The sequence below is a fragment of the Macaca thibetana genome, chromosome 19 (assembly GCF_024542745.1).
Source record: "Macaca thibetana thibetana isolate TM-01 chromosome 19, ASM2454274v1, whole genome shotgun sequence".
NCBI lineage: Eukaryota > Metazoa > Chordata > Mammalia > Primates > Cercopithecidae > Macaca > Macaca thibetana.
Window position 1 is genome coordinate 20704526 of NC_065596.1, and position 13971 is coordinate 20718496.

The 13971-nt window shown below is 55.4% G+C and overlaps 2 protein-coding genes across 2 annotated transcripts; both read left to right on the forward strand.

Annotated features, from left to right (window-relative positions):
- The first annotated feature begins 4667 nt into the window (after nt 1-4667).
- SMIM44 (small integral membrane protein 44) lies at nt 4668-5261 on the forward strand. Its single transcript, XM_050770894.1, has 2 exons — nt 4668-4869; nt 5020-5261. The coding sequence occupies exons 1-2, from the start codon at nt 4668-4670 to the stop codon at nt 5259-5261; spliced, it is 444 nt and encodes a 147-aa protein (XP_050626851.1).
- A 2248-nt stretch (nt 5262-7509) lies between these two features.
- On the forward strand, nt 7510-13053 carry SMIM24 (small integral membrane protein 24). Its single transcript, XM_050770901.1, has 4 exons — nt 7510-7636; nt 8838-8949; nt 9301-9357; nt 12469-13053. The coding sequence occupies exons 1-4, from the start codon at nt 7570-7572 to the stop codon at nt 12620-12622; spliced, it is 390 nt and encodes a 129-aa protein (XP_050626858.1). The 5' UTR covers nt 7510-7569; the 3' UTR covers nt 12623-13053.
- The last annotated feature ends 918 nt before the right edge of the window (nt 13054-13971 follow it).

Here is a 13971-nt window from a genome sequence, read left to right on the forward strand (position 1 = left end):
GCACGCCTCTAATCCCAACTACTCAGGAGGCCGAGGCAGGAGAATCACTTGAACCCAAGAGGCAGAGGTTGCAGTGAGCCGAAATTGTGCACCATTGCACTCCAGCCTGGGCAACAAGAGCAAGACTCCATCTTAAAAAAAAAAAAAAAAAAAAAAAGACAAGAAAACCCCCAGAGATAGAGGAAAGAAGACAGATACCTTTCCTGTGGGTCAGGAGTCTGGGAGCAGCTTCTCTGGATGTTTCTGGCTTTGCGTGTTTTATGAGGTTGCAGTCAAGCTTTCGGCCAGGGCTGCCTCATCTGAAGGCTTGACTGGGAGCGAAGGAGCCACTTCCAAGGTAGTGCCTTCCCATGTGACATTGGCTGCCTGAGCTACCTCTTTTGCTCACCAACTCCTGGTCCTTCTCATCAACTCACAGCCGTCACTTCAGCCATTCCCCCTTTCCTCTCCTGCCTCGTTGGTTTCCTCTCTTTACGCATCAGCACAGACCAGCTGTAATTTTTTAAAACAACAAGAAAAAGCTGCGCACAGTGGCTCACACCTGTAATCCCAGCGTTTTGTGAGGCTGATCTACCTCACTTGAGTTAGATCACTTGAGGTCAGGAGTTAGAGACCAGCCTGTCCAACATGGTGAAATCCTGTCTCTGCAAAAAATACAACATTACCTGGGCATGGTGGCACACGCTTGTAGTCCCAGCTACCTGGAAGGCTGAGGCATGAGAATTGCTTAAACCTGGGAAGTGGAGTTTGCAATGAGCTGAGATCGCCCCACTGCACTCCAGCCTGGACAACAGAGGGAGACTGAGCCTTAAAACAACAACAACAAGGCCGGGCGCGGTGGCTCAAGCCTGTAATCCCAGCACTTTGGGAGGCCAAGACGGGCGGATCACGAGGTCAGGAGATCGAGACCATCCTGGCTAACACGGTGAAACCCCGTCTCTACTAAAAAATACAAAAAATTAGCCGGGCGTGGTGGCGGGTGCCTGTAGTCCCAGCTACTCGGGAGGCTGAGGCAGAAGAATGGCGTAAACCCGGGAGGCGGAGCTTGCAGTGAGCCGAGATCGCGCCACTGCAATCCAGCCTGGGCGACAGAGCGAGACTCCGTCTCAAAAAAAAAAAAAAAAAAAAAAACAAAACAAAACAACAACAACAACAACAACAAAACCCTGGAAAGTAGTCCCAGCTACTTGGGAGGCTGAGGCAGGAGAACTGCTTGAAGCTGGGAGGTGGAGGTTGCAGTGAGCAGAGATCATACCACTGCACTCCAGCCTGGGTGACACCACCAGACTCTGTCTCAAAAGCAAACAAACAAGGCCGGGTGCAGTGGCTCAAGCCTGTAATCCCAGCACTTTGGGAGGCCGAGACGGGCGGATCACGAGGTCAGGAGATCAAGACCATCCTGGCTAACATGGTGAAACCCCGTCTCTACTAAAAAATACAAAAAAACTAGCCGGGTGAGGGGGGGGGGCGCCTGTAGTCCCAGCTACTCGGGAGGCTGAGGCAGGAGAATGGCGTAAACCCGGGAGGCGGAGCTTGCAGTGAGCTGAGATCCGGCCACTATACTCCAGCCTGGGTGGCAGAGCGAGACTCCGTCTCAAAGAAAAAAAGCAAACAAACAAAACTCAAATATAATAAAAAGCCGCCCCCTTTTTTGTAGAGACAAGATCTAGCTCTGTCACCCAGGCTGGAGTACAGTGGCACAATCTTAGCTCACTGCAGCCTCCAACTCCTGGGCTTAAGCAATCTTCCTGCCTCAGCTTCCCAAGTCCCTGGGACTACAGACATGAGCCACTGTGCCTGGCAAGGGTCACACTTTTTTTGTTTTGTTTTGTTTTGTTTTTGAGATGGAGTCTCGCTCTGTCACTCAGGCTGGAGTGCAGTGGCGCGATCTCGGCTCACTGCAACCTCCGCCTCCTGGGTTCAAGCAATTCTCCTGCCTCAGCCTCCTGAGTAGCTGGGATTATAAGCGCGTGCCACCACGCTTGGCTAATTTTTGTATTTTTAGTAGAGATGGGGTTGCATCACGTTGGTCAGGCTGGTCTTGAACTCCTGACCTCATGATCAGCTTTCCTCGGCCTCCCAAAGTGCTGGGATTACAGATGTGAGCCACCGCGCCCGGGAATGCTCACACAGTTCTCCACATCGTTGCATCTCCTCCTCTCAAAACCCCAGGAGACTTTACCCACCCCATTGTAGAGAGAAGCCAGGGAACCCCGGAGAGCCAAGGTCATGCTGTGATGGGCAGAGCTGGGATTTGAACCCAGGTCTTCCTCACCACCACCTTATACTGCCTTGTCCTGGCTCCCTGGCCCCTGGCTGCTTGGAATTCCCTGTGTTTCTCCCCAGGTTTCTCCTCTGCAGTGTTCCTAACTCAGGAAATGGCAACACCATCATTGCAAGCATTTAGTCTAAAAACACAGGTTTGGCTAATGAAAAATCTATCCCAAGGCTGGGTGCGGTGGCCCATGCCTATAATCCCAGCACTTTGTGAGGCTGAGGCAGGAGGATCACTGGAGCCCAGGAGTTAAAGGGCAGCCTGGGCAACATAGTGAGACCCTGTTTCTATTAAAAAAAAAAATACAGAAAATTAGGTAGGTGTGGTGGCACAGACCTGTAGTCCCAGCTACTTGGGAGGCTGAGGTAGGAGGATCGCTTGAGCGTGGGCAGTCAAGGCTGCAGTGAGCCAAGATCCCACCACTGCACTCTAGCCTGGGTGACAGAGCAAGGCCCTATCTCAAAAAAAAAAAAAGAAAGGTCCGTCTCAAATCTGCCCACTCTCCTTCCACATGGTCGAGCTCTGTCCCCTCCTGGCTTCCCCTCTGGCCCCCACAGTCTGTTTCCCCCAAATAAACCACCAGGGGGCACCTGTGAGCACCTGTGTCACGACCCGTCCCTCCTCTGCCCACAGCCCTCCATGGCTCTCACCTCCCTCAGGGTCTAGGCCCAAGTCTTCCTCACAGTCTACACAGCCCTGCAGGACCTGCACTAACAGCTCCCCATCCTCCCCTCCCCCCCACTCCTCCAGCTCGCTCTGCTCCAGCCACACTGGCCTCCTCACTGTTCCTCCAACATGCCAGGCACAGTCCTGCCCTATGGCCTTTGCAGGGGCTGTGCCCTCTGCTTGGAACTCTTTTTCCCCTGGTTCTCCCATGGCTGGTTCCCTTTTTCCTCCAGGTCTTTGCTCAAATGTCACCTCCTCAGTGATGCCTTGGCAGCCTTTTTTTTTTTTTTTTTTTTTTTTTTTTTTTTTTTTGAGATAGTCTCACTCTGTCACCCAGGCTGGAGTGCAGTGGTGCAATCACAGCTCACTGCAGCCTTAAACTCCTGGGCTCAAGCAATCCTCCCGCCTCAGCCTCCTAAGTAGCTAGGACTACAGGCACGCACCACGGCTGGCTAGTTTTTAAAGTTTTTGTAGAGATGTGGTCTTGCTATGTTGCCCAGGGTGGTTTTGAACTCCTGGCTCAAGTGATCCTCTTGCCTCAGCCTCCCAAAGTGTTGGGACTACAGGCGTGAGCCACTGCACCCAGCCACACCTCCCTTTCTAACCTAATATGTCATTTACTCTAAGATTACATTTCTTTCTTAGCATCCATCTCCTTCCCTGGAATGTCAGGTTTTGGTCTTTCTTTTTTTATTTTTTCCTTTATTTATTTATCTTTTTTTTTGATACAGAGTTTCGCTGTGTTGCCCAGGCTGGAATGCAGTGGGATGATCTCGGCTCACTGCAACCTCCACCTCCCAGGTTCAAGCTATTCTCCTGCTTCAGCCTCCCGAGCAGCTGGGACTACAGGCTCCCGCCACCACACCCAGCTAGTTTTTGTATTTTTAGTAGAGATGGGGTTTCACCATGTTGGCCGGGCTGGTCTCGACCTCCTGCCTCAAGTGATCCGCCCACCTCAGCCTCCCAAAGTGCTGGGATTACAGGCGTAAACCACCGCGCCCGGCCTAGTCTTTCTTACTCATAGCTGTGTTCCAGCACCTAAGAGAGTGCCCAGCCTTAGTCACTGCTCAATACACATTCGATGAATGAATGAAGAGCCAGGCACAGTGGTGAGGACTTGTAGTTCCTGCTACTAGGGAGACTGAGGCGGGAGGATCTCTTGAGCCCGGGAGGTCGAGGGTGCAGTGAGCTATGATCGGGTCACTGCATTCCAGCACTCAGGGCGACAGAGCAAGACCCTGTCTCAAAAATAATAATAAAAGTAGCCAGGTGTGGTGGCGGTCACCTGTAATCCCAGCTACTCTGGAGGCTGAGGTGGGAGGATCACTTGCACCCGGGAGGCGGAGGTTGCAGCGAGCTGAGATCTCGCCTTTGCACTCTAGCCTGAGCGACAAGAGTGAAATTCTGTCTCGAAAAAAATTAAATAAAATGATAAGAATTAAAAAGATGAATGAATGAAGAGAGTGAGCCGGCCGGGAGGAAATCTGGGCAGGGCATTCCTGGGAGAAAGAAGCGCCTGTGCGGAGGCCCCGAGATGGGGATGGCTGGGCAGAGTGGTAACTGGGGCTGAGCAAGTACGTTGCCGGTGGGCGGAAGTGATTTGCAATGTGATTAACCCAGGCAGATGGTGGCCGCGGGGCAGCCGCCCAATCCTCTTAGCTCAAAGCCCCTTAATACTTCCGCTGCGTGGGTCACCTCTGGGACTCCCCTGTGCCGGGCGGACACCATGCCGGGGCTGGCGGCCGAGGGGGAGGCCGAGGGCTGGAGCCCGTCCCCGCCGCTGTACGAGGAGTACCGGCCGCCGCCCCTGGACACCATCCGCCTGCCCAGGTACGTGCTGTACCTGCTCCTGGCCGCACTGGTGGTGGTGGCCGTCGCCTACGCCATCGTCGGGCACCTCATCAAAGACCTCGCCCACGACCTGGCCGGTGAGCTGCCCCCACCGAAACCTAGCCTGGGCTGCTGCTGGACCACCCTGGGTGGGTGGTCAGGGGATCCAAGGGCTTCTCCTAGCTGGGGAGGGGACAGAGGAGGGTGGCCGGGGCCGGGGAGTTGCCTCACGAGCCCCCTTGCTGCAGACTGCGTGTTTGGTCCGAAGCCAGACCAGGAGGCCGCACCCCGGGAGCTGCGCCCCAGCCTGACCGGAGAGGACTTGGAGGGGCTGGACCTGCAGCTGGCCCTGGCCTGGCAGGGCGAGGAGGACACCGGCGGGGGTGGTGGGGCAGCCCCCTCCGAACCCCCGCCTCCCCCGGAGCCCCGCCGCCCCTCGATTGCCTTCAAGGATCCCCCATCCGGAAGCTCCTTCTGGAAGCTGATGTGAACGTGAATCCTGAATCCGGGTTCTGGACGCTTTGGCGGTCGTGTAGATGGAACTTGTGCGCACTGGAGCCCTTTCTGCAAATCCTGAGCTCCCTGGTCGCAGCGGACGGCTTTCTCCTCCCCAGCCAGCAGGTTCCGGGGGTTGGACGCTGGCTACTTTCACACTCTCAGAGCCTGCTCGGCTCAGCCTCGGCCAAGCTATCAGCAAACTGTGAACTAGGAGCACTAGGGCGATTTAAAACATGGTAATAGTATCGGCCAACCTTACCTAGCGCTTAGCGCGTACCTGCTGCTGTGCAGAGCAGGCTTTTTCTATGCAGTATCTCATTTAGTCCTCCAAGGTAGAGCTGATCGCCCCCATTTAACAGATGGGGGAAACCGAGGCACGCAGTGGTGAAATGGCTTCGCCAAGGTCTCAGAGCACAGAGTGCTTCTCTCAGAAAAAGCCCAGGCAACTGACTGACTTTGGAGGGCAGAATCTCCGAGGCGGGTCCCGCCCCCACCCCCTCTACTGGGCTCCCCTACCTCCAAAGCTTCTCCAGCCCCCACCTCGGCTGCTGGGTGGGCTTGTCTCTGGGGGGTGGTCCTGACTTCCTAACCAGATGGAGAGCTCCCAGACAGCAGCAAGGCCTCCTTCCCTCTCAAGCCCTGCACAAGATGGGATATACAGTAAGAGGTTAATAGATGCCTGCCTGGCTGTTCAGGCAGACCTGTGGCCGTCCTCGGGCTGGGACGTGTGAGCCCAGTCCTGCTGAGTGGCCTGTCTGCTCAGCGGTCATGCACAGACCTCTGGAAGAGAGGAAGTGGCAGCAACGCAGCAGGCGCTCATAAACACATGTGCGATGATGACGCTGGGCCTTCCTACCACTCGCCTGGGCCATGGCTGCTCCCGTGTCAGCTGGGGTGGGGTCACCCTTCGCCCGGGCAGGGCCCGCTATCTAATCAGCCGAGGGACCAAAGTTGAGGACAGGAGAGCCTGGATCCTGAGTCATCAGCCCTTCGGGGCATCCCCACGTGAGAGCTTCCAGGTTTGCAGGTGGACCACGGGCATGTGGCCTCTGCACACCTTTCCTGTCCCCGTGTGCTCCCACGGCTGCCTGTGGGTCCCCAGGGGCCAAGAACCTGGGCGAGGCAGGATAAGCTGGGGGTGAGGCAGACCCGGCTTCAAATCCCAGGTCAGACCTGCTGTGTGACCTTGACTTTCCTGGGCTCTGCACAATGAGACTGGCACCATTTCGCGGGGTGTTAAGAAAGGAAATGCGATCTGTGAAACTGCCGAGCACGGAACCTTGTGTGTGCTCTGAGAACACAAAAGCCAACTCTCAAATTAATTTTGTTTTTAGAGACAAGGTCTTGTTCTGTTGCCCAGGCTGGAGTGCTGTGGTGCAGTGGTAGCTCGCTGCAGCTTGGAACTCCTGGGCTCAAGCGATCCTCTCACCTCAGTCTCTTTGAGTAGCTGGGACTACAGGTGCAGGCCACCATGCTCAGCTAAGTTTTATATTTTTTGTTTTAGAGACGGTAGGAGGTTGGTCTGGAACTCCTGGTCTCAAGCGATTCTCCCGCCTTGGCCTCCCAGAGTGCTGGAATTACAGGCGTGAGACACCGTACCTGGCCTTGGTGACTCTTTATTTCTTTTGCGACAAGGTCTTCCTCTGTCACCCGAGCTGGAGTGCAGTGGTGTGACCATAACTGGCTGCAGCCACAAACTCCTGGGCTCAAGAGATCCACTTCGGCACACCCTAGTAGCTGGGACTGCAGGCGCCCGCCGCGCCTGGCTGATTTTTCTATTTTTGTAGAGATAGGGCTTCACAAAGTTGCCCAAGCTGGGCTCAAGGATCCGCTCGCCTTGGCCTCTCAATGTGGTGGGATTACAGGCGTGAGGCACCGGGCGGGTGCACCCTTTTAAAGATATTCTAGTTGTATTTGTCAGTTCCCCCTGTGCACAGAGTGGCAGGGGCCTGGGCCGGGACAGGAGGTCGCAGTCATCTCAGTTCCGCCCCTGCAGCAGGGATCGCGAGGGGGCGGCTCTGAGGCTGATGGTCCCCAGGGTAGGGTGCAGGGAGGAGGGACTTCCTCAGTTAATTGTTACACAGGTCCAGAGTCTGGCCTCCCGAAGGGAGAGCGATGGGGCAGGAGCTGGCAGGGGAGGGCAGGATGCCCAACCAGATGGTGCCAGGGGCGGGCCCTGCTCCCAGGTGTCAGGCATCCCCCGCCCCCGGACCGCCTGTGCCTTATCACGGGGAGGTAGGGCCTCGCCCACACCAAACCTGTGGACCGCCGCTGGCTGGCTGCTGGCTCGCTCGACCGTCATGGAGACCCTGGGGGTCCTTCTGGTGCTGGAGTTTCTGCTCCTCTCCCCGGCGGAGGCCCAGCAGGGTAGGTGCAGGGGGGCGGGAGGGGGCGTCGTGGGATGGGGGTGTTGGTCAGGTGATCACCATCTCCCAACTTTCCCTGGCGAGAAAGAGGAGAGGGGGCAGGAAGAAGAGGAAGGGTGGCTTGGGGGCCCTCCTCAAACCCCGCAGTCCCGCCCACCCTCCCCCTCGCTGGGCTCTGCCCTCCTTTGTAAGGGCCACCCCACTGCCCACTTGAGCCTCTCCCTTCTCCAGCCCTTCTGAGCACACCTGGCTGAGCCCGGCTTGAGCTTGGCTCCACTCTCAGCTCCTGCCTCTTGCACAAGCCCCTCCCCATCTGAGCCCCCTCCTCCTTTGTAAGCCCCTCCTTCTCACTACTCCGCCTTTATAAACCCCTCCCAGAGGCCCTCCTCTTCTATAAGCCCCTCCCAGAGTCCCTCCTCTTCCATAAGCCCCTCCCCTCTGAGCACCTCCTCCTTTATAAGCCCCTCCCCCTGAGCCTCTGCCTCCTCTCTAAGCCCCTCCCACTCAGCCCCCTAGTTCACGAGCCCCTCCCCATCTGAGCCCCTTCCTCCTTTGTAAGCCCCTCCTTCTCCTCCTCCTTTATGAACCCCTTCCTGAGCCCCGCCTCTGTTGTAAGCCCCTCCCTTGTGAGCTCCGCCTCCTTTTGTAAGCCCCTCCCATGAGCTCCTCTGCTGTAAGCCCAACGCCCCCAGACTCTTCTTTATAAGCTCCTCCCAATCTGAGACCCTGTTCTTCACAAGCCCCTCCCCATCTGAGTCTCCTCCTCCTTCAGAAGCCCCTCCTCTGAGCTCCTCCTCCTTTGTAAACCCCACCCCTGAGCCCCTCCTTTGTCATAAGCCCCTCCCCTCTCAGCGCCTCCTTTAGAAGCCCCTCCCCCTGAGCCTCCTCCTGCATTATAAGCCCCGCCCCTTCAGAGCCCTCCTGATTTGTAAACTCAGTCCCCTCCGAGCCCCCCTTCTTTATGAGCCCCTCCCCTCTCTGGGCCCCCAGGCTCCCTCCCACCCTGGTAAGGTACCCTCTCCCTCTCTAAACCCCGCCGACCCCCCTACGCCACCCCGGTCTCTGAAGCTCCGTCCCTTTCCAATACCCGCTCTGTCGGAGCACCCCCAGTGCCCTTCTCTCTCTCCTTGCTAGGGTGGTGGGGGAATGGGGGTCTTCTGCCCTGTCCTTCCTCTGAGTCGAGCCTCCCCAACTTCCTGCAGCCACAGAGCGTCGCCTGAAGCCGTGGCTCGTGGGCCTGGCTGCAGTAGTCGGCTTCCTGTTCATCGTCTATGTGGTCTTGCTGGCCAACCGCCTCTGGTGCTCCAAGGCCAGGTGGGCGCCCGCCCCACCCCGCTGCCCCCACAGCCCTGCCCAAAGCGCTGCCCCCGCCCCCAGCTTCCCAACCCTCTCTGGTCCCCCCATCACCAGCCTCTATGTCCAAAGGTCTCCCATTGCCCTGCTGCTCCTCCAACCCCTACTCTCAGAGCCCAGACCCCGGGCCTGCACCCCCGCCTCTCTCCCCAAGATAACCGGCCCGGCAGCCCAGCCCTTCCTTGCCTCCTGGGGTTCATGAGCCCCGGCTGGGAGGTTGGGACAGAGGTTGAGGCTGTCACACCGCTTCCTTCCCTTTACCTCCCCCTACTCCCCTCCCACCCCCTTCCACCCTTCCCTTTATCTCTGCAGGGCTGAGGACGAGGAGACCACGTTAAGAATGGAGTCCAACCCATACCAGGACGGGAGGTACTATGCCTGCGGGCGGGTGTCAGGGGTCTGTGTGAGCCCCTCCTCGGGGTGGGGGAACAGGTGTGCACTGATGACCTTACTGTCCTGAATCCTTCAAGCACATTACTGCCCTGGGACCTTCACCTTTCCTTTATCTTCTGGCAGCTCCTCCTCCTCTTCCAGTCCCCACTCAGGGGTTTCCGGCCTGGCCACCAGCCTTCCCGACGCTGTCCCCAGCCCCATGTCTCATTCACGTTTATCACCAGCAGAACGGTCTTAGTCATTCACTAAGTTTGAGACATTACATGGTGCCTTCCAGTTGTGTAGGCAACTTAGTTTTGGTCCTGGCTGTGTCCTCATACCCAGCATTGGGCCTGGAACACAGGAAGTGCTTAATAAATACCTGTTGAAGAAGACTGTGGTGTAGGATTGTGTAGGTGTCTGTACAAGGCCTAGGTATGGGTGACCCACCTGGACTCAGTGTCTCCTATGACACTGCCCACAAAGGGCTCAGGGACGCAGACATCCATCATCCATCCACCCATCACCCACTCATCCACCCACTCATCCATTCACCTACTCACCCATTCACCCACTCACCCATTCACCCATCCATCCATCCATCATCTATTCATCAGCCATCTGTTCACTCACCCACCTGCCCACCCACTAATCCATTCACCCACCACTTATCCATCCACTCACCCATCCATCCATCACCTACCCATCCACCCACCCACCATCCATCCACCCATCATCTGTCATTCGTCCGTCCATCCATCCATCCATCCATCACCCATCTATTCACTCACCCACCCCCTCACCCATCCATTCACCAACCCATCCACTCACTCACCCATCCACCCACCCGCTCATCTATTCACACACCCATCCATCTACCCACCCATCTATCCATCACCCATCCATTCACCATCCATCCACCAACCCATCTATTCATCCACCCACCCATCTATTCATCCACCCATCAATCCATCATCCATCCATCCATCCATCACCCATCTGTTCACTCACTCATCCACCCACACAGCCATCCATCCACCCATCCATTTATCCATCCATCCGTCCATCCATCCATCCATCCATCCAGGACTGGGGGTGACCTTCCGCTGGGAGGTGACCAGCCTGGCTGGGAGAGTCTCAGTTGAGTCCAAGACGTGCCTGAGGGAGAGGACCTGAGTGGTGACTTTGTCTAAGACCTGGTTCAGCCCCAGTAAAATCTGATTCCTATTCCCAGGATGTACTGGGGGATCTGGATCCCACCTGTACACCTGAACCTGTAGCTTCCTTTCTGCCTTGTTCATTCCTCCATCCATCCACCCAACCATCCACCGGTACATCCATCTATTGGTTTGCCCGTGCAGTCCTCACCCTCCAACCACCCATCCATCAGTCCACCTACCCATTAGCCCATTGATCTGTCCACTCACTGACACACCCACCCACCCACCTATGCATCCACCAAACTATGTAGTCTTCACTCTCCAACTGCCCATCCATCGGTCTACCTATCCATTAGCTCATTGATCTATCCCCCCACGTACAGTATCATTCATCCTCCATCTACCTATCCATTGATATGTCATTCTCTTCTTCCTCCAATTCATCCTCTCATCTACTTACTAATCTGTCCCTCCCTCCATGCAACCATCAATTCACCTAACTGCTTATCTACTCATCCATCCATCCACGTATACATTAGTTCATTGATCTATACATCCATCTATACTCCCATCCACCCATTCTCCATTCTCCATCCCTCCATCATTCTTTTTCCTGTAATGTATCCATCTATCTTCCAATTCATTTATTCAACCTCCATGCAGCAATCCATTCATGTAACTACTTACCTATTCATCCATCCACCCACTCATCCATCCATTCATCCACCAACCCATTCATTCATCCATCCACCCATCCATCATCCATCCATCCACCATCCATCCATCATCCACCCATCATCTGCCCACCCACACACCCACTCATCTATTCACTCACCCACTCAGTCACCCATCTGTTCACCCACCCATTCATTAATTCATCCACCCACTCATCCATCCATTCATCCACCCATTCACCCATCCACCCACACATTCACCCATCCACCCACCCACCCATCCATTCACCCACCATCCATCCATCACCTATCCATCTATCATCCATCCACCCACTCAACTATCCACTCACCCATCCAACCACCCACCCATTCATCTGTCTACTCATCCATTTATCATCCACCTATCCACCCACCCACCCATCCATCCATCCTTCCAACCGCTCACCCAGTTAGCCATCCACCCATTCATCCACTCATTCATACAACCATCGATCATCCATCCACCCACCCACTATCCACCCACCCATCCACTCATCTACCCATCTATTCCCCAACTTCTTTTTTTTTTTTTTGAGACGGAGTCTCGCTCTGTCGCCCAGGTTGGAGTGCAGTGGCCGGATCTCGGCTTACTGCAAGCTCCACCTCCTGGGTTCAGGCCATTCTCCTGCCTCAGCCTCCCGAGTAGCTGGGACTACAGGCTCCCGCCACCTCGCCCAGCTAGTTTTTTTTTTTTGTATTTTTTAGTAGAGACGGCGTTTCACCGGGTTAGCCAGGATGGTCTCGATCTCCTGACCTCGTGATCCGCCCGTCTCGGCCTCCCAAAGTGCTGGGATTACAGGCTTGAGCCACCGCGCCCGGCCCTATTCCCCAACTTCTTTACCCTCCTACCTATCTATCCATCCATTCATGGAGAAATTGAGTCTTAGTTGCAATGATGAATATGCAGTGTGAACCTCCATATCATCTGCCCAGCCATTTCCCCCAGCCTCAAAAGCAGCCTCTTTCCCCAGGGGTAAACTGAGTCCCAAGAGGCAACTGGGGCCCTTTGGCTTATGTCCATCCATCCATCCATCCCTCCTTCCATGGAGCAATTGAGTCGTAGGTGCTGTCTTTGTGAAATGGAAATCGTGAGGCTGCGTAGTTAGGGTTATTTTGAAGATTCACTGAGATACCACTTGTAAAACACTCATCACATGGGCTGGTTCCAGTGAGTGACTATTAAATAGGAGTGTCCCTGTTTCTTATTATGGTTTGGGGCCTTTGTATCCCTGCAGTGAAGACAAGAGAGAGAAGAAAGCGGCCAAGGAGAAAGAAGAGAAGAGGAAGAAGGAGAAAAAGGCAGGGAAGGAAGGAGAGAGCAACTTGGGACTGGAGCTGGAGGAAGAAGAGCCCAGATACCAAGAGAGACCAAAGAACACAGCCATGTGAAGATTCCCGGCTACCTCTTCCAGGCAGTCCCCCAGAGATACCTCTTCTGCCCCCTACAAGCAATGCCCTGGATTTGAATCCAGTGAAATGACTCCATCTGGGATTCAGAATACAGTGTTCTCAAGTGAAGAAGGCTTGGAACCCACCCCACCTCCCTCAGTGGGGGCTCTCTGGGCAAACATGGTTTTCATGCACCCCTCTTCCTGACCTTGGTCCCTGCCTGACGATTCTTCTCATACTTGAAGAGCATCCCTGGTTGAGGAGACACCCACAATCCTCCACAATCTCATGGCTCCACCTGCTTCTACCCACTGCCTGATTTCTTTTCTTTCTGCCTGATGTCTACTGGCCAGAACTTCCCCTCTCCCACGCACCCACTCCCAGCTGAGGATTGCTTCCCGATGGCCTGCATTAAAGCATTCATAAGAGCCCTTTGGAAGGGCTCCTGTCATCTCTTGGGACTCAGTTTACCTCTGGGGAAGGAGGCTGCTTTTGGGGCTGGGGATGATGGCTGGGCGGATGACAAGGAGGCTCAGGCTGCACAGGTGCCCAGATGCCCTGGGCAGATTAAACACTCCCCCGGCAATCTGGCTTTTTGCTGTTCTGAGCCCCGGACTTTGAGCCCTGAGCGCCGTCTCCACGGAAATCTTTGCTCCTTCCCCCACTCCACCACGTTTTGGGGCACGTGACTTTGTTCCTGGGAGCTGTATCTTGGAGGGTGGGGGTGCCCCAGGGCCCTGCAATATCTTGGAAAGGGACTAGTACTTCCTTTTCCCAGTTTCTATTCTCCCGCTTCCCCTCACCTTCTCCAGGCCCTGAACCTTGCCCCGAACAATGACCATTTCTCGTTTTTTTTTTTTGAGATGGAGTGATCTGTCACCCAGGCTCTGTCGCCCAGGCTGGAGTGCAATGGTGTGATCTCGGCTTACTGCAACCTCCGCCTCCCAGGTTCAAGCAATTCTCCAGCCTCAGTCTGGCCACAGTGACCATTTCTTAACGAGGACCTTTTTCTTTTCCTTTCTTTTTTTTTTTTTTTTTTTTTTTTTTTTTTTTTGAGACAGAGTCTCGCTCTGTCGCCCAGGCTGGAGTGCAGTGGCGCGATCTCGGCTCACTGCAAGCTCCGCCTCTCGGGTTTACGCCATTCTCCTGCCTCAGCCTCCTGAGTAGCTGGGACTACAGGCGCCCGCCACCTCGCCCGGCTAGTTTTTTGTGTTTTTAGTAGAGACGGGGTTTCACCGTGTTAGCCAGGATGGTTTCGATCTCTTGACCTCGTGATCCACCCACCTCAGCCTCCCAAAGTGCTGGGATTACAGGGGCCCACCACCACTCCCGGCTATTTTTTGCGTATA